Source organism: Martes martes (assembly GCF_963455335.1).
Source record: "Martes martes genome assembly, chromosome: 8".
Lineage (NCBI taxonomy): Eukaryota > Metazoa > Chordata > Mammalia > Carnivora > Mustelidae > Martes > Martes martes.
Window position 1 is genome coordinate 47,255,682 of NC_137895.1, and position 24,305 is coordinate 47,279,986.

At 39.4% G+C, this 24,305-nt stretch overlaps 2 protein-coding genes across 2 annotated transcripts; one reads left to right on the plus strand and one right to left on the minus strand.

Moving 5' to 3' along the window:
• Positions 1-235: 235 nt before the first annotated feature.
• Positions 236-2,810, plus strand: LRRC10 (leucine rich repeat containing 10; the record flags this gene model as incomplete). The annotated part of the gene is made up of 1 exon (XM_080810339.1): positions 236-2,810. The coding sequence occupies one exon, from the start codon at positions 236-238 to the stop codon at positions 1,073-1,075; it is 840 nt and encodes a 279-aa protein (XP_080666465.1). The 3' UTR covers positions 1,076-2,810.
• Positions 2,811-5,128: 2,318 nt separating this feature from the next.
• CCT2 (chaperonin containing TCP1 subunit 2) lies at positions 5,129-22,766 on the minus strand. Its single transcript, XM_080810338.1, has 16 exons — positions 22,670-22,766; positions 21,858-21,932; positions 21,690-21,755; positions 20,973-21,084; positions 20,361-20,437; positions 20,128-20,240; positions 19,099-19,301; positions 16,891-16,991; positions 16,572-16,699; positions 14,260-14,363; positions 11,273-11,392; positions 10,780-10,908; positions 10,479-10,582; positions 10,097-10,196; positions 8,999-9,140; positions 5,129-5,413 (listed from the first exon to the last, which is right to left on the minus strand). Exons 1-16 carry the CDS (start codon positions 22,670-22,672, stop codon positions 5,383-5,385), a joined length of 1,608 nt encoding a protein of 535 aa, XP_080666464.1. The 5' UTR covers positions 22,673-22,766; the 3' UTR covers positions 5,129-5,382.
• Positions 22,767-24,305: the final 1,539 nt, after the last annotated feature.

Below are 24,305 nucleotides of genomic sequence, written 5' to 3' on the forward strand. Positions count from 1 at the left end.
CTGAAAGCGAGTCTGCGAATCAGACCTGGCCTCCCAGACCCTGTGCGTCAGGCTGTCACCCGACACTCAAGTGGCTGTCATGAGCACTTTTCTCTGTTGAAGAGACTGGCTTTCGTCAGGCCGATCCCAGGTTATAAAGGGAGAGAGGAGAATGGGGCTCTGGGCAGTCCACCTCCCCGGGGGGAGCCTCTCAGCGAGTCAGTGGGCTGGGGCTCTCTGTGCCTCCACCCTCTGCATGGGGAACGCCATCCGGGCCCTGGTGGCCTTCGTCCCCGCCGACTGCTGCCAGAGCTACCTGGTCAGAGACCTCCGGGAGATGCCGACGGACAAAATGGTGGATCTGAGTGGGAACCAGCTCCGCCGCTTCCCCGTGCACGTGTGTTCCTTCCGGGAGCTGGTCAAGCTCTACCTGAGTGACAACCATCTCAACAGCCTGCCTCCGGAGCTGGGGCAGCTCCAGAATCTGCAGATCTTGGCCCTGGATTTCAACAACTTCAAGGCTCTGCCTCAGGTGGTGTGTACTTTGAAACAGCTCTGCATCCTCTACCTGGGTAACAACAAACTTTGCGACCTCCCCAGTGAGCTGAGCCGGCTCCAGAATCTCCGGACCCTGTGGGTCGAGGCCAACTGCCTCACGCAGCTGCCAGATGTGGTCTGCGAGCTGAGGCTCCTTAAGACTCTGCATGCCGGCTCCAATGCCTTGCGTCTGCTGCCGGCCCGGCTCCAGCACCTCCAGGAGCTGCGGACCATCTGGCTCTCAGGCAACCTGCTGACCGACTTCCCCGCTGTGCTGCTGCACATGCCCTTCCTGGAGGTGATCGATGTGGACAGGAACAGCATCCATTACTTCCCCAGCCTGGCCCACCTGTCAAGTCTGAAGCTGGTCATCTATGACCATAATCCTTGCAGGAATGCACCCAAGGTGGCCAAAGGGGTGCGCCGTGTGGGAAGATGGGCCGAGGAGACACCAGAGCCTGACCCCAGAAAGGCCAGGCGCTATGCCTTGACCCAGGAGGAAAGCCAGGATGGAGAGGCACCTGCCCTGCCTTCTCTACTTCTTCCTCCCAACTCCTGAATGCTTCAGTTGTCAGTCGAGGCCAAGGACACAACTCCGGTGTCTTCTGGAGACCTTCTGGAGACCTCTCCTTTAGAGTGCAAAGGATTGCTCGGGGACATGTAGGGTGCCTTTGCAAAAAACGTCTGGCCAACATCTCTACCAAAGCGAAGCTGTGTGCTCTGGGGAGCATGAGGACTTCTTTGCAAGAAAATCAGCTTCTCCAAACAGATATTTTGAAACACTGAAGAGCAAGAAGGGCTTGGACATTTTGTCCTTCTCCCTCTCCAGAAGTGGCTGGTCACGATGCTCATGACCTCCTCAAATAAGGTATTTATTAAAGAATTCACCTGAGTTCTGGTGGCCTGGCTCCAGCTCTTTGCAGGGTATAATGGTGTTACTGTGAATGACTGTAAGTGATATGAAAATATTGCTAATTCGGGTCACTTTTTAAAAGACATTTCTACCTAGTCAGTCAGACTCACAGACTCTGTGCTGTTGCAAAGGCTCAAGATGAAGCTTTTTCCCTGCAGCTCAGTGCATGCCGAGAAGACCCGTGATGGAAAATGCCTCCTTGTGGAGTCCGGCTGCCACTTCACACTTGACAGAGGTTCACGCTGACTGAGCTGGTTTATCCCTTAAGGGGTTTGACCCAAGGTTTGCTCTCAACTGCTTACTGTTACTACAATGCTAGAAGTCATCCAGACAGTAGACAACGTGGTCTTACCAAAAGCAAGCCCAGTTGTAATCCTGCCTGCCTCTGTAGAGCACAGCCCTTCTGTTTACTCACATTAATGAACCAGAGCAGAATTGAATTCCATTCCATTGAGGGAAACCACATTTCGAGAGCCATATTAGAATAAAGGTAGTAGGTGAAAAAGGTTTACTTGAAACAAGCATCTAGAAATCTGAGTTGCAGGTTGTGGTATACATAGGACACTTCTGTCTCTAGCCACAGCTTCTCAGCCTCTGTTCTGGTTTGATTTTTGTAGATAGGGACTTTTGATGGTCAGTGTAGAGCTTAGGTATTTTGGCAGTTTTTTAATATGTAAATTGTGAACTTTTCTTCTTCCCACAAATACATCAACCTTAAAGATGCTGCTGTCACAGTGGGTGATTTAATATAGTACTTAATATTCTTGAAACTTTCCATCAAGGACACAAAAAGTGTAATCTTTACTAAAACTTTTTAGTTTTTAGTTACTTTTGCTATAAAAGCATCTTTACCCAGCAAAGTCTGGTCCTAAAATGACACTGCACAGCAGACTATTTTCATGTGTTTTTCTACTATAAATATTTCTTGCTAAACCAGAGGAAGAAAGTTTGGTATCACAATCTCTCCCTATTGCTACCTCCCACTATGTAGAATATCTACAACCCACTGATTAGACTGCCAAGAGATCCTTTTAATCATTCAATGTCATAGGCTGTCAAATGCTTAAGTCCTTTAGTAACCAGTCCAAATTTCCAGGATTTACAGTTTATTTTCTCATGTTTGACTGAAATGAAACTATACTCAGCTGATGCTAGAAACCTTATGCCAACAGAACTGCCTTCTGGGCTATATCTATAGTCAGCCTTATAGATGGCTCATTTTCCTTTGACCCTGTCTTCCTCCTCCTGAGATTAATGGGCCCACCTTTTCCAATACAGCTGTAGGCTGCGGCCATCGAACAAGTGTGACACCAACTGACGTGTACACATTGCTCGTCTGTGAGCTAACTGTTCTGAACTGAATGCAAATTATAAACATTTGGCACACAGTCAAGAGGTTTTCTTCTAATATACAACAAACATTTCTCAAAAAATATGTTTAAGATTTCACCACTGATTTTGCTACCAAAAATGTTTTCGCTACAGGATTTCAATTAATTTTATAAAGTAACCATGTAAATGCATATTAATAGTTCCACAACCCTCTGATGTTTTCTTGAAATTCTGACATAATTAGAAAGTTCAAAAGGGGAGAAAGCACCACCAAATATAACTTTTTCCTCATAAATTTAAAAGCCCCAAAACCCAAAATGTTATGTATCAGAGAAAAATCTTTTTAAGATTGATTTGAGAGAGAGCACACAAGTGCACATGGGGTGGGAGGGGCAGAAGGAGAGGGAATCCTAAGGAACTATTACTAGACAAGATTGACGGGATGGGAGGAATCAAGATAGTACTGAGACAGCCAGATACGTAGGTTATGAGCAGCAGTCACCACTCATGAGGCTAGATGAACAGGGAACAGCAATGTTATCCTAATTTCCTAAGAGCTAAAAGGCATGAAGAAAGGGGCTACCAGCAGAACAGCACTGATAGGTCTCACAGGGATGCAGACAGTTCCAGAGCAAAGAGCAAAAGCAGGAAGAAAATACCAATTCCCTATCTCCACATCCCACCCGTGCCTCCTTAGTTAAACCACAGGAATCTGTGAGGCAGTCAGTAAGGAAAGTGGGTCAGTTGCCTCCAAGCAGGCAGAAAACAGATCCTCGCTTGAAGACAGTAAAAGGAGAATAAAGAGTATACATATTATCCTTCAAAGAAAAACTGACAGCTACTTAAAATAGACTTAAAAATCCTAAGAACTTATCATGTGGTTACTATTTACATTCCAAATCTCTACTTCCATGTCACAAGTTTTGTGAAAAACTCATTGCTGCCATATTTACTGTTTCTGAGTTATAAGAAACTCCATCCTAAAATTCTTACAGGAATAGGGGGCCCTATGTTGGTATTTAAGTTCTCATTGAGAAGACATTAAAATTCATGATCATGAGATAGTCTAGGTTTATGACAATGTAAGGGCTTCAAAGGTTATGAATTCAAAGAGGAAAAGAGGCATGGGTGTATCCTTGGATGTAACAACGAAGCTCCCATGTTTCCATCTCTTTTTAGGTTAACACTTAAAGGAGTATTCTTTTTAAGACCTCTGGAGAAAACATGCCCAAGTATCCTTTTAAGATCTTACTCCAGACTATCTAGTACTCTCAGTACAGATGTTTAAACCTACTTCTACTGAAACCTCTGTAGGTTTTCTTGGTCGTGATATGCCCACCTGTTCCACCTGAGGTGTGGAGATAAAAAATGATGTTATGACGTGATAAAGTACTTAAAAAAAATCAGTACAATTCTCTTTGATAATCTCAGGAAGTTTCTCCTTTATGTGAATGTTGGAGGACATACACCAGGACCACAAAAAAACACAAGTTTTCCCAGTTTTAATAGCTTCTGCAAAAGTAGTATTAAAATGTTCAAACTTTTTGGACAAAAAACAGACTGGGGGCGCCTGGCCAGCTCAGTCAGTAGAGCATGTGACTCTTGATCTCAGGGTCATGGGTTCAAACAGCCCTACATGGAGCCTTCTTTAGAAAAACAAACACAACAAAACAGGCTGTTTTATCAGCACTTCTTTGAAAATTATTTTGTTCCTCTATGGAAATAAAATATCTCTCCATTAGGGTAGCAGAGATACCTTGTAAGAACTCAACCTACTGCTAGGCTTTCTCTCATTTCCTGGGCATTCTGCTATACACTGATGCATTAATAATAATCTCCAAACCTAAATTCACCTTTAAACCATTACCTCAGTACATACCTATCCCTATTCCCACTCTTTCTTGAATCCATTTGCCAAAAACAAAAAAAATCCTAAACCAACAATGTCTGAATCAAACCACATCCATCTTCTTTAAGTGAGAGGATATTACCCGTTAAAGCATCAAAGATGCTTGAGAAGCAGCCTGTAACAACTTTTAAAACAGGACCCTTTCAACCCTGAAGTAACCCTGAAGTAACAGTATCATTTTGTCCTACATTAATAGACAGTATTTAGACTACACAAAATAAAGTTGAGAACTAAACTTTAAGATACTTTCACTAAACAAAATTAAACAGCTAATAAAGGTTACATATGATTACAAACCAAGAGATTAATCTATGTTTATCACATCTGACTTGGACTTGACAAGATCATTATTTCATAAACGTGTAAGATCAACCACCAGTTAAGCCGAACAACTCCATACTGAAAGAGTACAATCACTTGCTCCCATTAAACAAAAAAGTACAAACCACTAAGAACAATTAATTGTTCAAATTTTTATTTTGATGCACAGTATGAGAAATGAACTTTTAAATCAACTGAATTTTATGGAAAATGAAACAGCAAATAAATTAGACCCATGTTAAAACAGAAGGTCAGTTAAATGTCCAAACTTAAGGATATAAGAGCCACAGATAAACTTCGATTCCACAGTCTTCTTTAAAAGGTCGAAGTCTTTCAAACACAACTCTGCTATGAACTAACTGGTCCAGAGCTCAACAGCACATGGGAATGTTTAACAGGGGTGATGATCAGGGACACGTTTCCTGCAAGTATTACAAAACAAACACTTAAGAAAACGCAACGGTAAAATTTAAAAAGCATGATTATAACCAAAGATTTATATAAAATACAAACACAGCTGAAATCCTAATTTTATCAAAACCACCATAACCAATTCTTTATAACAAGGATGTTTCTACCTCATTACTAACATCCCTCAATTATTACTGTATTAGTAAGAAAACAGTACAGAATCTGTGGAATGTGAAGACCTGTAGGTATTTAACAATTTTCAGCTTCTCATCCAAACACCCTATTTAACAAATACATATTCTCCAGAAAAAGATTAATTCATGTTTTCAACTAATGTGTTAGGGCACATTAGTCTTTGTCTAAATCAGTCAAAGACAAAGACAGTTTACTCTTAATCAGAAGTTGTAAAATGACAAGGCTTTGGGGCCTCTAGATCAGATTCTCTGTTTTCTCTTTATCACTTTTCTAAATGAATGAAAATGAATGCCAGTAGATGGGCTAGTGACAGGGTCAGGTAACTCACCTAAGTATGAAAACAGTGCCCTTCACATACATCTTAGATGTTAAACTTTTATTCTTTGGTGAGGAGGCATGGCAGGGTACTAGAGAATTTTTTTACTTTACACCTAAATAAGCACTGCTTCCAGAGTCAAGTACAACAATCATTTTAGAGAAGCAAAAAAAGTATAAAAACAAATCCAGAGAGTACAGCATACTGGAACCATATAAAGAAAAAGATCTTCCAACCCTGGAAGCTTATGGGAATATAATTAAGGATGCTGAAAGATACCAATACAGAAAAAGTTCTCCAGCAGCTGTCAGAGGGCAACTAATCTGGAAAATGAGTCCCCTGGAGGTTAAGTATGAAAGAGTCCAAAAGAATCCTTTGGGAAGGTTGAGTTAAACACAATTACTCATGTTTCTTTATTGAAAATTACTGAGTACATCTACTAAATTTAATTGACACTTAAACCGGGGCGCCTGGGTGGCTCAGTCAGTTAAGCGGCTGCCCTCAGCTCAGGTCATGATCCTGGAGTCCTGAGATGGAGCCCCGCATTGGGCTCCCTGCTCAGCGGGGAGCCTGCTTCTCCCTTTCCCTCTACCTGCAGCTCCCCCTCATTGTGTGCTTTCTCTGTCAAATAAATAAATAAAAGTCTTTAAAAAAAAAAAAAAGACACTTAAACCACTAAAACAGTGGTCTCAGATCAAATGACGTATTTTAGCGTATATTTCAAATGTGGTTGAGGGTGCCAAGTCATGGAAAGATTTCTGAGGGTGGGTGTGGTTATGTGACTTTGCCACCAAGCCAGAAAACTTAATGGACCTCAGTTTCCTTTTGCTATCATTCTGCTTAAAGGCAGGAGAAAACAGAACCACACTCAATCATCTTTGCTGGCACAGCTTCCAAGAAACTTTCAACTCCTCCTTCCTTCACCAGTGCTCCACTCCAAAACAGGACCCTTCCCCATAACCCTACCCTACCAGTACCTGAGGTGGAGAATCTTCAGTTTTTCAGCCCAGTCCTCCTTCCACTACACCACAGTAGATTTAAATACCACTCTCCTTTTCTCTCCACATCCAAATCACTATTTTCTCCTTTCCTTCTAATAATAAAGGGACAGCTGCCATTCACAAAAGCCAGCCACTGATGTGGGTGCTACTGGGTTCTGCACAAAGAGATTCCTCGTGACAGAGTCCATTTAAGGTGCAATCTCCTGATAGTGCTCCTCCTTCCCTTCTGTTCCCAGGGATGAGCTCTCCGTGCTTCCATCTAAAACCAAGCCCTCCTCTCATTCTCCCATTCCTTCTCACAGCTACTTAGTGGGCTGCTCCCTCTTCTGCATCCATCACCCCCCTACGAGATCACTCCCACTTACAGCACTAACTGTTCACAGTAAAGACCCATGTCCTCTAGCTCCCATCCCACATCTCTGCTTCTGTTCACAAGAGACTCCTCAAGAAAGCAGTCTACATACACTTCTTTTCCTGGCTTCACTGAACCTACCTCGGATTTTTGACCCCTCCACTCCACAAAACTGCTTGTCAAGAATACCCATGGCCTCTCGCTAAATCCAATCTCTCAAGGTCAATTTTCAGTTTTTATCTTACTTAACCAATATAATTGTATCGCTATGGCAGTTGATCACGCCCCAACCCTAAACACTTTCTTCATTTGGCTTCTGAGACACACATTCTCTGGTTTTCCTCCTACCTCAGGGGCACTCATGGCCCCAACCTTTAAAATTTTGTATTACGGAAAATTTCAAATGTACAAAAAAGCAAAGATTAGATACCGAATCCCCAGGTATTCATCACCCAGTTAATAATTATCCTTTATCTGTACTTCATGTTTCTTTTTAGTGTCCTCTGCCACTTGCTCTGAATCTTTCCAAACTTATTACTGGATTCTCAAGTGTCTAGAGCCTAAAACCCCTTCCTTCCTTTAGCTACATTCCCTCTTTTGGGAACACTGTCAGTCTCATGGCTTTAAATACCACATGTAGGCTGACAACTTCTGAACTTAAAATTCCAGCTCAAGGTTCTCTACTTCAAGCTTTGATTACCCAACTGGTTTCTCAATGGAAAGCTCAAATGTCCAAGACTGACACCCCCAACCTCCTTCCCAAAGTCTTCTGCATCTAAAAGAAACTTACTTATCCCAACAAAAACCTTAGATTATCCTCCATTCCCTTTCCTTTCACACCTTATACCCAAACCACAATCAAATTCTGCTGGCTCTACCTTCAAAATCTTTTATCAACTCCTTCTCACCACCCTTACCTCCATCTCCTGGTGTAAGCAATCATCGTCTACCCATCTCCCTGAACTACCACAACAGGCAAAATTTAACGTTTTAATAAGTACTAGTAAGAACAATTAAAATTATTAACTGAATCTTCGAAAGTTAAGATTTTCTGGCTAGTTAACTATTTTTTTGTGTGAATGAATTTCTGAAAGAATCTAACAACTTAGAAAAACTGGCGAGGGGCCCCTTGGTAGCACAGTCAGATAAGCATCTGACTCTTGGTTCTGGCTCATGATCTCAGGGTTGTATGACTGAGTCCCACACAGGGTTCCAAGCTCAGTGAGGAGTCTGCCAGAGTTTCTTTTTCCCTCTCCCTCTGTACCTTCCTACACTCGTGCTCTCTCTCTAAAATATATAAAACTTTAAAAAAACAAAACAAACAAAAACTGCTGAAATAGGAACATGTTAGGAACTCAGCACATTATGAGCTTAAGATAATCTATATGAAAAGTGAACAGGACAGAAAACGACTGGAGCGGACTCAGCCTGGGGAAAAGACATTTGTTCTTACTACTACAGCCCTTGCCCCCATGCAGTCTGGTTCTTGACCTTTTCAAGCCTGGCTCTTCATGTGACCTTTCAATCCTGAGAGCTCCTCCACGTCACCCACACGTCTTTCCCTTTATGCTTTCCTGACTTAAATCTAAGAGTTGTGACTACATATCTTAAATAATGTGCATACTACTTTTAGCTGGGCAGAAATGCCTTTTACTATCAATTACAATTACCAAATACATTCAATTACCTATTTTTTGCTTCCTAAAAAATGTCTGTTACAGTGCTACGATACCTTGGTGCTGCTTTGATAATGTTGTCCACACGAAGAATCACCTCTGCTGCTTCAGCTGCGCTCAAAAGAACTTGTCGCTTCACCTGGAAACTTTCTGTTATACCCAGTACTGCCATATCACCAATGGTACCTTCCTTCATATCTGAAAAGAGAAAAGTATTTACTAAATTAGCAACAATAGTTTTAACGTAAATTATCAAAATCTCTAATGACTTACAACAAATAAAATTAATACTTTTATGAAAAGTGGGATTACAAGACTCAACTACTCAATTTATTTAGTGCATTCTCATCAGACTAACATTCAAGAAAAGCCTTTTAGAAAATTAAAAGGTCAACTACTGATCATCTGTACTAATGGAGGACAACTAGCTCAGGTAATGGAAAATTTACACAGAACATTCAATGACCTTTTTCAATGACCTTTATTACATACACAGATGTACATGTGCATGCCTATGTGTACATATAAATATATATATAAAATTATTACAGAAAATGTGCTCGTCACTAATTACCATAGATTCCTAAGAACTGGAAGAGAATTTAAAAGTCACCTATTTCTCCTCTTGTGAGAAGAGTACTCTTTACCTTCTGAAAGATTATTAATTATTCATTATATCTCTCTTCTCCAGTGGCAGGATTAGCTACTCTCTGTGACTATTCCTGTGTCTTGGACAGTACAATGGGAAATTTTTCAATTTGAATTAAATTTACCCTTTTGGCCACTGTTATCTATGTAAAGCCTACACTCCAGAATGCCTCATAATATGTTTCCTGTGAGAACAGATTTAATATAAAAATTTAATAAAGTTTATACTTATTTCAGGATATTAGTACTACTTAAATATATTTAAGTCCTATAGTCACCACATAATAAATTACAAGTCTTCTAACTAGCATTATACCCCTTATGGAAGACAGTTCTGACAATGTTGAGAACATGAAGTTAAACATTCTCTTAGGAAATACGATGGTGACAGAGGCAACCACCAAGAAATCTTCTCTATGATTATCCTAAGAATTCATCTTAAAAAAAAAAAAAAAAAAAAGATTTTGGTAAAGAGTTACTCTTTATGTCTACAATCGCTTTCTTACCCAGTCCAGCAGTCGTGTTGCCTTCACTATGGGCAGCTCGGAGCTGTGCCACCAGGTCTGCACTGTCATAGCCTGCATTATCAGCTATGATAGTTGGCAACTGTTAAGTGAAAAAGACAAATGGTAACTATTCTACAATAAGAAAGTTGATTTAGTCCAAACTAGCACAGCTTTTTAAAATTAAACATTTAGAAATAATGTAAAATTGTTCCTTTTAATTACTGCTCATAAAGATAAGCTCCAGAATCAAATTAAAGTGGTTTGAACCAGTTTTTTCTTAAAGCCAAAAATTAGCAAACATGTCCGAGAGAGAAAAATGTATTCATTTAAAGAACCATCAATACTCACAAATGTGTAAGTTCAGATGTCTTTATTAACTTACCATTCTCAGTGCTTTAGCGTAAGACTCCATCGCAACAGCTTCTTTGCCTGGTGTTCTACTGGCAAGCTGTGTCACAGCATGAGCCATCAGCATCTCAGAACAGCCTGCAGATGAAAATGAAATTCCAAAGACTATGAGGTTTAGTTATCTCCAACACATTGACTTACTGATTTCCCTTAGACATGTCAAACATTTAAAAATTAAATGCAAATGCATTACATATAAATTTTCTAAAAATCATTAAAGCCAAAACCATTACTATGCTTGAATAAAACATGTTTAATATTTTTAAAACACTTACCTCCTCCATAAACTGTTCTAGAATCCTTCACAGTTTGGGCAAGAACACAAAGAGCATCATGTAAGGATCTTTCTGCCTCATCTAAAATTTGCTGAGTGGCACCACGAAGAACAATGGTACAAGCTTCACCTAAAGTTTAAAAAAGAAAAATATTCTTAGGTCACAGTGATTACAAAAAATAAGAGTTTGCCTTCTATTATTTATGTAGATACTGGTTATGATTATTATTTGGTTTTAAAAGCTAACATGTCCTCTCTGCTGTTACATATTCTTTTTGATAATTATCCATGTTCACAAACAATCATGTTTAATACACACTGTTTACAAAGGCAAGGTTAACATGAGTTTGACCTCGACTGAAATTAACACGCACCCTATGCTTCTCAGGAATTAAGATACATCATATTCTAGTAATATAGTAACTATTTCTTTTAATGTCAACAGAGCCTCTCAAAGACTTAGGAACCTAATCAGGATCTACATAATCACTCACCAAGGGCTACCCCAGAAAAGTGGATGAGTTTATCCTCCCCAATCATGACTTCCTCAATAAGCTTGCAACTTCCAAGCTTCACTAGTTCTGGGTGGTCAAAAGTAGAGGCAATTTCACCACCTATGAACATAAACATACATTAATTAAAATGCGCAATGTTTAAAATTTGTTTCTAATGAGAATTAATGAACAGACTTTAAGTTGACTGCTTACCATATGCCAAGCACTCTTTGAAGCACTTCATATAAACTGACTAATCTTTCTAACAACCCTCATTGAGAGATGCTCTGTTATGAGATCTGATACAGAAGTAAAAAAACTGAGGCAAAGAGATTAGAGTTTCTTATTCAAGGTTACACAACTCAAACAAATATATGGTGAAGCTGGGATTCAAATCCAAGTAGTCTATCTTTAGATTTATATGCACACACTGTATAATACTATTTCCCAAAGGTTAAATTGGGACTTTAACATTTACTTTTAAGTTTGAATTTAAATTCAGATTCTTCTCATCTAGTACCAAGACCAGTACCCCTATGATCCAATTTCCCAAAACATGAAGCATTTGACTAGTTCTATCATGTCAACAGATACAGCCATTAGAAACTGCTGACAGGAACACCTGATACCTGCTAATCGTAACTGAAATCTCACAATGCCCCTATAAAGCCCAGGAAAAGGGGAAATGTAACTGAGAATATCCCAGAGCAAACCTAATGAGGTATCAAAAAAGTGAATTATTTTGGGGCACCTGGGTGGCTCAGTCAATTAAGCATCCAACTCTTGGTTTTGGCTCAGGTCATGGTGAGATCCAGTGGTCCATTAGGCTCACACTCAGCATGGAGTCTGCTTGTCTCTCTCCCTCCCCTTCTGCTGCTCCCCTCCCATGCACTCTCTCAAATAAATAAAATCTTTTAAAACAAAAATCAAATTTTTTATTTTTAGGTTTTATTTCTATTCTTATTTTCTCTACATCTCCCATGGTGTAAGCTGAAAGATTCAGCTATTTCCTTCCCTGGTTCTTAAATGCCAAAGTTCGGTTTCCACTTTAAAATCCTTTTCTCTAGTTCTTCACTCTTTTTTAATAAAGTAGATTCCCTCTACCATCATCAACCAACCCCTCTTTTCCTACTCTTTATTGGTAAGTCTAAATAGTTGGTACTATGTATCTGTTTTCCAAAAAATTTATTAGAACTCTGGTCTTTCCAACTCTACTGATTTATACTCATCTATTTAGCTGACTTTTTGACTTCTGACTGGCCTGAACCTGAGACTGCTGTGTGTTCTAGATTGAGACACAATAGATATTTAGGACACCATACCCCCAAATGAGACTGATTTGGCTTATGAGAATTTTCACTTATCCTAAATTCACTTACACAGAATTTGCTGACAATGTATTTCTACAGACATTCATAAGAACCAATTTCATACACCTTGACAACACATACACTAAGGATGGGAGGCACCCTGGGGTCAACTTTGGGTCAACAAAGGCCAACCTGGGGTTGCGCTTGGTACAGTGAATTTTCTTCTGAATATACACGGCAATTCATGTACCAGCTTCTTTATGATCTCAACTTATCCCATGAACGTGCTATCATTCACATTTATGTCATTATCTTTAATTTTGTTGCCTTAAAGGAGGAATTACACCATAAATTTTATCAGCTTAAGCATCAAGTATGTAATGGCTCTTAAAGAACTTTAATTAAAGCAAGTAAACCCACTTCAAAGTAACTGATAAAAGAAAAATATCTCTTTTTAGGTCAGAAGACACACTTCTCCAAATATTAAAAGTGGATTTAGAAGTTATTCTGAGATGAAACCAATTCTACTCTTCACAGTAACTAGTATACTTTTTATTTCTAATACTTATGGCATTTGAAAACTGAATTCAACATTCCTAGTGGCTTTACATCTCAAACCCCTCTCCTTAATTCTCATTGCAAGATCTCAAGCCAACTTTCCAACCCATTCATTCATTATCAAGGGCCTGAAAATTAAATAAAGGCTGTAAAACTTAGTCTTTCAAGGGCTACTTAGCAGTTACTTTAAAAACTACTACTATAAAAAGTAAACAATTTGCACTCTATGTCATTTTGATGTAAACATTTCTTACTTATAAATACATTTCTATTCCACATAACTGGGATTAGGAAACTCATACCTCTATTGAAGAAAACTACAGGATACTAACTTTCCATTATTCACTGCTGGATTGTTTCCATACCTCTATTGAAGAAAACTACAGGATACTAACTTTCCATTATTCACTGCTGGATTGTTTCACACTTATTTCAACATTATTTCCACAGTTTTTAAAAAGGATTTGATGGGTGGCGTTGGGGGTGGGGGTGGCACGAACACACAAGTAGCAGCAGCAGAGGAGGGAGAAGCAGGCTCCTCACTGAGCAGGGAGCCAGATGGGATGCGGGGCTGAATCCCAGGACCCCAGAATCATGACCTGAGCCTAAGGCAAATGCTTAACTCACTGAGCCACCCAGGCACCACATTACTTCCACAAATTCAAAAAAATTAACAAAAACAATATTTTAAAAGCACTCGACCCATTCTCTGACATGTAGTTAAGTGTTCAATAAAGTTATTATTGTAACTTACTACCACAAAGGGCACAAGGCATTCAACTACTCAGCAGCAGAAATAAACGAATAAACTAGATAAAACTTGAGAGTCCTTTTTTAAGCTTTAGTTTCTTTAGACGAGGAGTGGAACATTGGTCCTGTGGGTTTGTGAGAAAAGATCTGGTATCTTTAAATCAATGTAACAAAGGTAACTATAATCTATGGCAAATATGACAGATAATTTGGTATCTAAGGATGTCAAAAAACTGTAAATCAGATTTCAGAATATTTTTATTCAAAGTCCCTTAAAGTATTTCTTTGTACTCTCAAAAGTTACATACACTAACCGTCAATAAATCCAAGAGTGTTTAGCGTTAGAAATTAATGCCTTTTTTCCCATACCTGTGACAAGAGCTAGGCGTTCCACACCTGCAAAATCTGCATGTTCAATCGCCATGACACCAGCAGCACCAAAGAGCTGCTCAGGATAATTATAAATTAACTGCCTACAAATAAAATAAAAACGTTCGCAACTGTTATTTCACAAGTCTAAAATACATCAGACTAAAAAACATGGAATCACTTTTACCTTACCAAATAAAAAAATACAAATTAGAAATATATACAATAATCCATAAATTACACAACTTGGTGCCTCCATGCTAGCACTGCAAGCAAGTCGTTTTTTTGTATTACTACTGATATAGTAAACTAGACCACAATTCTGAAAACCAATGTAGCAGAAATGCATCAAAAATGATATACATGTTCCCAAGCTTTAATTCCACTCCTGAGGCTCTGCAGCAAGAATATTCAGATATTAAAAGTCTTTAGTGAAAGTATGTATAAAAATTTTACAGAGAATGGCAAAACCTGCCAATGACTTCAATGTTCACTAGGAATGTGCCTGTGTACAGTTTACCAATTATAAAAACTGTTATTTTAAGTAAAACTTTATACTGTTAGGTTAAAAAAAGGGCAAGTTACAAAAGCTAATAACATGTGTTCACAGCTAAGTGAAAAACTGAAACTTGAACACCATACATACATACATACATACACAAGTCAGCTTAATTAAAGAATGAATTTCAGGAAGGTTAGACCTCAGATTCTGTTCCTTCTTTATACTTTCCTATTTTCCAAAATGCAATCTTATTTTTTTTAAAGATTTTATTTTTATTTATTTATTTGACAGAGAAAGAGATCTCACAAGTATGCAGAGAGGCAGGAGAGGAGGGGAGGCGGGGCCCGGGAAGCAGGCTCCCCGCTGAGCAGAGAGGCCAATGCGGGAGCTTGATCCCAGGATCATGACCTGAGCTAAAGAAAGTCTTAACCCACTGAGCCCCCCAGGCGCCACAGACCTTTTTTTTTTTTTTTTAAAGATTTTATTTAGTTATTTGACAGAGATCACAAGCAGGCAGAGAGGCAGGCAGAAACAGAGAGAGAGAGAGGAGGAAGCAGGCTCCCCGCTGAGCAGAGAGCCCTGGGATCATGACCTGAGCCAAAGGCAGAGGCTTTAACCCACCGAGCCACCCAGGCGCCCCCAGATCTTATTTTTTAATAAGAGTAAAAATGACATGTTTAAAAGTATGGGACGTAAAAAAAAAAGGCCAAATTTTTTTTTTTAATTAGTGTAAGGGACCTCTGGGTGGCTCAGTCAGTTAAGCCTCCAACTCTTGATTTCAGCTCAGGTTATGATCTCAGGGTCGTGGGATCCAGCCCATTGGGCTCCACGCTGGACATGCGGCCTGCTTAGGATTACTCTCTCTCCATCTTCCCGCAAATACTTGATTTTTCATCAAATATTAACTGTCGAAATTAACCACTGCCATTTCATTGCTAGAATTAGGCTCCTCTTCTTGGTATTTTCACCATTTAAAAAAAAATCTGAGAGATCTAAGCAGAGGGAAAATTAAACACAAAGTCCCTGATGTGGGAATGAGCAAACAGTTCAAAGCAGTCAGGACTTCTTGCCAAAACTCCAGCCTGAGCTTCTGGGGGCAAACAAGATTCCGCTGCTGCCCACTCTAGAACCTGATATGAGGTAGCACACAGTACCACTGGATCCTAGGTACTTGACCCTGTAATATCAGGAACCCAAAGGTAGGAAATGGCCATAGAGCCACGGAAGAAAGCTGTGAGCCCAGACTGCCTGCCACCTAGACACTGATTTCACATTATGCTGCCTCAGGCCACTGGACTGGATAGTCATGACTTTTATAGAGCCTTTTCTAGTTTTACTGCAAAAAATTTTCCACTGCCTTGCCTTTGGAAAAAAAATCCATAAATACCTTTGATACTAACAATTAAGAAAACATGGGAAAAGTTACACATACTTTTTCATACAAATTAAAGCCCTGAAACTATTACTTTTTATTTCTTCATTCTTATTTTATTCCTTTGCTATTAGCTTTTTGCTATTTCAAAGTCCCACCACTAAATATGAAAATGAAGTTCTCCACCAAATATATGTATACAATAGCCCAAAACTACAATGTAACTGCCAGATCAGAAAACTCATTGTTAATATAAAAAGGTCAAGTATATTAACCTAAAAAATCACCAAAATGGTGATGCAAATGCCTTGCTGTAGAATGGTGGAAAAAATACCACTTCCTAAATAACCGGTCACTGATAAAATGAAGTATTTGCAAATGCCTTTGTAGACAAAAATCATTAGATTACAAATATTGTTAGCAAAAGCACATACAGACCTGTTAATAAAGCAATTTATCCCATGCTTAAGAATTCGTTCAACTTTCTCCTTCATTTTCTCCTTTTCAGCATGTTCTATTTCAGCAACCTTTGCTGTAGAATCAACTCTTACCCTGGAACCAAATATCTAAGACAAAGGAAAGCATAAAAATAGCATCATTTTCATTACTCCTGAATTCCACAACATAAATACTTTTATGTAAATACACTAAAATTACATATTTGAATATATTCTAGGTTTTTTTAGTGCAACTGCTTCACAGCCTGAATTCATAAAGCAGCTAACAATTAGAATTCTAAGAAATGTAGTTAACATACCTTTATTTTGTCCGTATCCATACCAGTATTTGCAATGAGAATTTTAGCATTTTCAATTCGCTTTGGTTGATTTACTCCAATTTTTTTATCCAACAGAAAGCCTACAATACAGATTATTTTAGTAAATACTTCAAAGCTGTATTGATAAATCTTTATCTCTGCTTTATCAAATTACTCTTTCAAAGAATCCATTTAAGTCCAATTCACCAAGTCCCTAGAACCTATAAAGCATTCCACTAAAGCAAGTGACCATAAAAATCAATTTAGCAGGTGGAAATCTAAGGGCACAGCACAAACCTTAAGAATAAACACAGTATTCTGAAACTTTTGTTTCACACACATACACAATATGCAGGTATGGACTGTAATTAAAGCTGGTAAGTCCACTTTCATTAGCTTAAAACTAACACAACAAAAAACTGATGACGAGTCAGGAAAATGAGGTATTGCTAGAGAGAACCGAACTTTTTAAAGAACTGACACTGGTGATAAAATGAAAAACAAACAAAAAAAACCCCCAAAAAACTATGTACGATGGAGTCAAACAAACCTAACCCCAATCTTGCCCACGCTGCTTACAGGCTGGGTGCGCAACCCTGAACAAATTAACCTTAGCTATTCATCTGTAAAACAAGAGTTAATCACAGTGCTAGTTTCCAGCCTAGGGGCCTGCTATCTGGAATTCTCTCTCCAGGCTTCTTTCAGATGCATGCATAACTTTTACCTTTTTAAGACATTATCATCTTGGGTTTCTGCTCTAATCAGGTGAACCTAATTTTCAAACACTAGGTCAACATCATGAGGAATAAATGAGATTTTAAGTAAAATTCCCATTAGAATGTTTGCATAGAACATTCAAGATGGTAGCTATCCTTGTTCTCATTATCTTACCCTACCATTAGCCTCTATTAAAAATGCTACACAGCCCTTGCATGTAAAATCAACAGTATTTTTAGAACTGTTACTCTTCTGAAACAGAGACAAATGGGGTGCTCAGTTGGTTAAGTGCCTGCTTTCAGCTCGTCATGATCTCAGGGTTCTGGGATGGAGCCCTGCACTGGGCTCCCCGCTCAGTAGGGAGTCTGCTTCTCCTTCTCCCTCTGTGCCTCCTCTCTCCAACCCCACCCCGCCCCTGCCTGTGTTCTCTCTTCTCTCAAATAAATAAAATCTTTAAGAAGAGAAATAGAAATATAGCAAAACCTGGAGTACAAATCACTGGTAAAGCACAACTTCTCCTGTTTCTCCTCTATAGAAGAGAAGGTTTACACATTCCACTCCATAAGCCATTTTGTAAACACAATATAAAGATGTTTTGAAAAATTCATACTCTAAGAATAAAATACACTGTTACTAAGGAAAGAGCAGTTACTTAGACTTATTTACTACTTTTTAAGAACACCAAGAACTGTAACCTCAATATCTACCAATAAATGATAGGACTTACACAAACTCTTCCTGAAAAAAGCCATTTGAGAAGAGCTTTTACTAAAACTACCATTTCTCTTACTAGAGACTGCACAAACTTCAAGGTATAAAGTAAAACCCAGAGATTATCAAAGAAATGCTGGGATGGTGTGAAATGAAGCACAAAGTATAATAAATGGATTAAAAAGATAAAAATAGTTGCAATATGAACTGTATTTTTAAGATTTTATTTACTTGACAGACAGAGATCACAAGCAGGCAGAGAGGCAGGCAGAGAGAGGGAGAAGCAGGCTCCCCGCAGAGCAGAGAGCCCAATGTGGGGCTCGATCCCAGGACCCTGAGACGATGACCCGAGCTGAAGGCCGAGGCTTTAACCCACTGAGCCACCCAGGTGCCCCTGATCTGTTTTTTTGTTTTTTGTTTTAAAGATTTTATTTATTTGACAGACAAAGATCACAAGTAGGCAGAGAGGGCAGGCAGAGGGAGAGAGAGAGAGAGAGAAGGAAGCAGGCTCCTCGCCGAGCAGAGAGCCCCATGTGGGGCTCAATCCCAAGACCCTGGGATCATAACCTGAGCCGAAGGCAGAGACTTTAGCCCACTGAGCCACCCAGGCACCGCCCCCCCAACCCGCCCTGCCCCGTATTCTTAAAGACAAATTTTCTTTGTAAAGTGTCACCAGTCCTGACTAGCTAAAACCAGGATTCACTATATAGCCCTCAATGTCTGATCAAAGCCTATTTTCCCATATACAACATATATATACATATATATATATATATATACCTTCATCTAAATAGGAATCTGCCAGACTTCCTCCTAGCTTCTTGATGACGTGAATTGCCTCCAGATTACCAGAACCTTTCAGTCTGAGAACAGCTTCTACAGCTAACTGAGTAAAATGGTCTTTGTGATGAGTAAGAAGTTTTGAGGATAATGTTGTTCCCGCAATGTTCATTAAATCTTGGCGGAATTTAACTTCATCAGAACTAAAAGAGAAAAACCAAAAGACAACTCGTGTCTGTTTTTGAAATGCCTCTTCAAAGGTATCAATCCTATTTTTCTTTTCAAGAAAATACTTGTCAACAGATAATTTCACCCCAGTTAGGGCTCGAAGCCATAGCAAAAGAATTAAAGTTCACAGTAATCAAACAATGCAAAATTAAAGGATACTATTTTCCCCACCAATCAGGCAAAAAAGAAACACAAAAAGAGAAACACAAGCAAATAAAATACCAAATTCTTCAAGGACATGGATAAATAGGTATTGCTATAGATACTAAAAATGAAAATTAATAAAGGAATGAAATTAATAAAGAATTAAGAATGCAATTAAGAATGAAAATAAAGATTACTTGTAAATAAAAATGCCATAAAATACATATATGTGTTTAGACCCAGCAACTGTACTTCTTGAAACATTCTTGAAGTTTGTCACAACTATTATTATAAATCCAAAACTTACTAAAACAGACTATAGATAGGTAAATTACATTACCATCACATAACCAAATGCATACCTCTATTAAACTACTGCAGAAAATACTGACACTCAAATATATGCTTATTAATCAACTAAGTTAGAATGATTATGCAATGATTCTATTTGTTTTGTTTTTTTGTGATTTTTACCTACAAAAAAACTGGAAACCCAAACTATATCTGGAGTGTAATGTAGGGGTTTGTTATTGGGGCAGGGTGAGGCAACAGAGTCATGTTTGTGTATGCTTTTCACTGTTTTTCAGACTTCCTGCACTGAGCCTATTTTTAAAAGAATGTTAAATGTTTAAAACAGTATTATTTTGGTATACCAACCCATGATCAACTGCAGAATTCAACAGAGCTTGTCTTGCTGCCTTTGTAGCTTCTCTCCAACCCGCAATGATGGTCTGTGGGTGAATCTTTTTTGCAATCAAAGATTCTGCTTCCTATTAATAAATAGTAGAAAACATTCTTCAATAGAAAACACAAACAAAAGTACCTGACTACTTCTGATACAAGAGCAAAAAAACAATAAAATGAGGTTAAAGTTGCTCGGATATTCTTACCCTTAGTAATTCTGCTGCTAAGACAGTGACAGAGGTAGTGCCATCCCCAACTTCATCATCTTGAACTCTTGACATATCTAGAAGAAAAAAGCTAGTTAGTTAACTCATTTATATTTGATATAAATGCATTCTAGGGACGCCTGGGTGGCTCAGTCGGTTAAACCACTGCCTCTGGCTCAGTCATGATCCCAGGGTCCTAGGATCAAGTCCCGCATCGGGCTCCTTGCTCCGCAGGGAGTGTGCTTCTCTCTCCACCTCTGCCTGCCACTCTGCCCGCTTGTGCACTCTCTCCGACAAATAAATAGATAAATAAATAAAACCTTTTAAATGCATTCTAAATTACGTCTCCATAGCTTACCTAATTCTCCAAACATACCCACTACCAACCAGAATCTCACTTATCTAGGTTTCCTCACCTGACAAACTCTTTGGAACTTCTAACTCTGAACATGTTTTATCATTAAAAACTGCATGGAACCACAGAGGCTTATATTTTAATAATAATAATAATTAAAAAGGGGACATCAATTAATTGAAAGTAGTTAGTCAACAAAGCCTATTTAAAAATGTGTTTTAAAAATGTTAATGAAAACTTATCATTTTCAGACTCACCAACTAAAACTTTAGCTGCTGGATTGTCTACACCGATGTTTTTTAGAATAGTTGCACCATCATTGGTTACCATAAGAGAGGCATCTCGTCCACTGCTTAACAGAATTTTATCCTAAAAGGAACATACTTGATTCAAGTTAAGATATAAATACATCTCAAGAATGCATGGGTCAATATGTACTCTCATTTACTGCTAATGTGTAAATACTCTGGATAGCAATTTGGCAGTATCCATTCAGACTTTTTAAATGCATACACTCCAAAAGCAAACCCTGATGTCGTCCCTGAAAACACTGTAACAGGGAGACACTAACAAGGTTGTTTCAGCACTGTAATAGCAAAAACAAATGAATAAATATAAAATATAAAAACCTACAGCAAAAGGGATTTTAAAAAGCAACCTACAGAAAAATACAAATACCTACAGTAAAAATACTTAAAACAAAACACATAATACATAATATGCACATATATCTACATAAAAACAAGTATTAGGAAGACTTACATCCAATTATAACTATGGCTGTCACTGGGGAGGGGATTGAGGATGGTGACCCAAGGGGACTTTAGCTGTAGGAGTACTGTTTTGATTTTTAGGAAGGAGAATATATCCATGTCTTATGCATATAGGCATCCCAAAAAAGTGAGCTATTAACTAGATTTCCAAAAACGGCTGTAAAGCAGTATCAAAACATAAAGATTCCTTGTTTTTCTTACCATGCCCTTAGGTCCTAATGTGCTCTTTACCAAGTCTCCAACAGCGATGGCACCAATAAAAGAAGACTGGAGTAAAAATCAGAGATTGAAAAGTAAAAATCAATTTTACAGTCTTAAAATTCCTAAAGTTCAATTGGATCTTTAAAAGAATGGGAGAACAAGGCTTACCAGACGAGCAGTCTCTGCCCTTTCTTCATCAGCCCCAGCCTTGAAGATGTTAACAGGTGCGAGGGAAAGGGACGCCTAAAAGGGAAAAATAAACAATCAGTTTGAATACCGATTATTAAACGCGTATAGATGCATTCCGCCAGAAATACATGTACATATTTAAAAGAAATTTAATTTTACTTTTTCAAACAAATGACGTTCTCCATCACTGGGACGTTCATTTACTAAGGGGGCGTGAGGGACTTATACAACTTGTACAGCAAGGAGGGTTTGCCTTTGGGGTCTACAAGTACTCTGAGTAAAAATTATACACCAAAAAGAGTGACTGTTAAATACGGCAAGACTTAAGATGACTTTAAAGATAAGGCAGGCAGGGGGTGCAGGCCACTCGCGCCAACAACTGCCAGGCGGGCGAAGCAACGCGGCCGACTCGCCTCCATCTTCACCCTCCAGCTCTTCCAGCCCTGCTGCCGCAGGCCCCGCCCCAGGAGTGAGGGCGGGGCCTGTCGCGCCGACCCGCCCGGGGCACTAGAAATTTCTCCTCTCAGGCTGACCCCCCGGCCTCGGGTCCTGAGACTATGGAGAGGCCGAGTCGGCACAAGACGCGGGCATGGAGGCCCACACGTCTCCGTTAGGTATAGAGGGCTTCGCCGACAGGCCCGGCACAGGCCACACGCCGCGGCCCGCGCCATGTGCGACGGTCTCCGGGACACACATGAGACTGCGGCCATGGGAGGACAGAAGGGGCAGCGGGAGGCAGGGCGCGGCGAGACGCGGCAGGGTTTAGAGAAGGCCAGCGAGGCCGGGCTCACCATGGTTCCGAGGAGTTCGGCACACACGCGAAACCCTCAGCTCACGCCCGGGACCAGAGGGAAGAGAAGCCGGAAATGACGGCACACGTTCTCCTGCATGGGGCGGAGCCCCGGCGGGCGCGCAGCTCCGGCCTGGCACCGCCCCCTGGGGGAAGGGAGGGGGTGCCGGTTTTGAGTGGAGGACCGCGGTCAGAAACTCCGCTCCTCACACTGGGGGGCGGGGCTTTGACTCGCGCTCCGCCCCCTGCGGCATCCGCTCCGCACGAGGGAGGGGAGGATCTGACGTGTTGGGTGGAGCCCGGGAGTAGAACACCCGAAGAACAAAAGGGACGCTGCGACGCGGGGTTGCTATAACAACGGAGTTTCTGCTCGCATGTTTAATTCTTCTTAAATTTTATCTTTAAAAATTTGCCTTAAAGTACCACATATACACAGTTCAAAGTGTTATATGCTAATAACGAAAAATAATTCACCGACCTCACCACTTCTTTCCTCAGAAGCAAGCGCATTCAGCTTTTTCAGTTTGTGGAGGTTCTGGGATTGTGGTTACCTTACCAAATATTTCTATTGCGATTTTAATTTTAAACGTTATTTATTGAGTTACGAGGAAGTGTTACATTCCTTTCATTGAACTTTAAAGTGTCTTTTAACTGGACGTTGACTGTCTAGGACAAAGTCTTGTGTACTCTGATGGAGACATTTACTTTATCTTTGCCCTGCTTGCTCATTTTCATGTATCACATTTCACTCGTTCTTTTCCCCTCCACTAGTAGAGATGACTAATATACTTTTACATAATGTGTTGGTAGAGACCAAGATTGATTCCAAATATTCCAGTTTATTAAAAACAAAATTTTCTACTTAACTCCAAGTTGACTGCCTAGGACGGTTACAGTAAAATGTGCTTAAAAATTTTTTTTTTTAGTTTTATATCATCTACTGATATTCTTTTCTCCCTCTGAATAATTGATCACTTAGCAAATGCTTGGACTTACTGGTAATTGTTAGATTTCACTAAGTGAAATAAGCCAAGCAGAGGAAGTCAATTATCATATGGTTTCACTTATTTGTGGGCATAAGGAATAGCATGAAAGACATTAGAAGGAAGGGGAAAATGAAAGGGGGAAACCAGAATGGGAGAAGAACCCTGAGAGACTATGGACTCCAGGAAACAAACTGAGGGTTTTAGAAGGGAGGGGCTGTGGGGGGGATGGGTGAGCCTGGTGATGGGTATTAAGGAGGGCATGGATTGCATGGAGCACTGGGTGTTAAGTACACAATGAATCATGGAACACTACATCAAAAACTAATGATATACTGTATGATGACTAACATAACAATTTTTAAAAAATGGGTAGATGTTTACAATTTTTAATTGTTTTAACTCTTCAGATATAATTTAAGAGGGTTAGTTTACATCAGGGGTTGACAAACTACTGGGAGGGAACCAAATCTAACCTCCCACCTATTTTTTATGGCTAGAGAGTTAATGTGTTTTACATTTCTTAAATGATTGGGGCAAAAAAAGACGACTATTTCGTGATACATTAAAGTTATATGAAACTTGTATTTTGGTGTCCATAAAGCTTAGTTGGAACACAAGCATACCCATTTTGTTTAATATATATATGTATAT

Bases quoted from the DNA above. Each gene is read 5' to 3' on its own strand.
- CCT2 (XM_080810338.1), bottom strand. The intron at 19,302-20,127 runs GTTGGTATACCA...TTTCTCTTTTAG, and splicing joins AATTCTGCAGTTGATCATGG to TTCTGATGAAGTTAAATTCC. The intron at 10,909-11,272 runs GTGAGTGATTAT...TTTAAACTTTAG, and splicing joins CTTTTCTGGGGTAGCCCTTG to GTGAAGCTTGTACCATTGTT.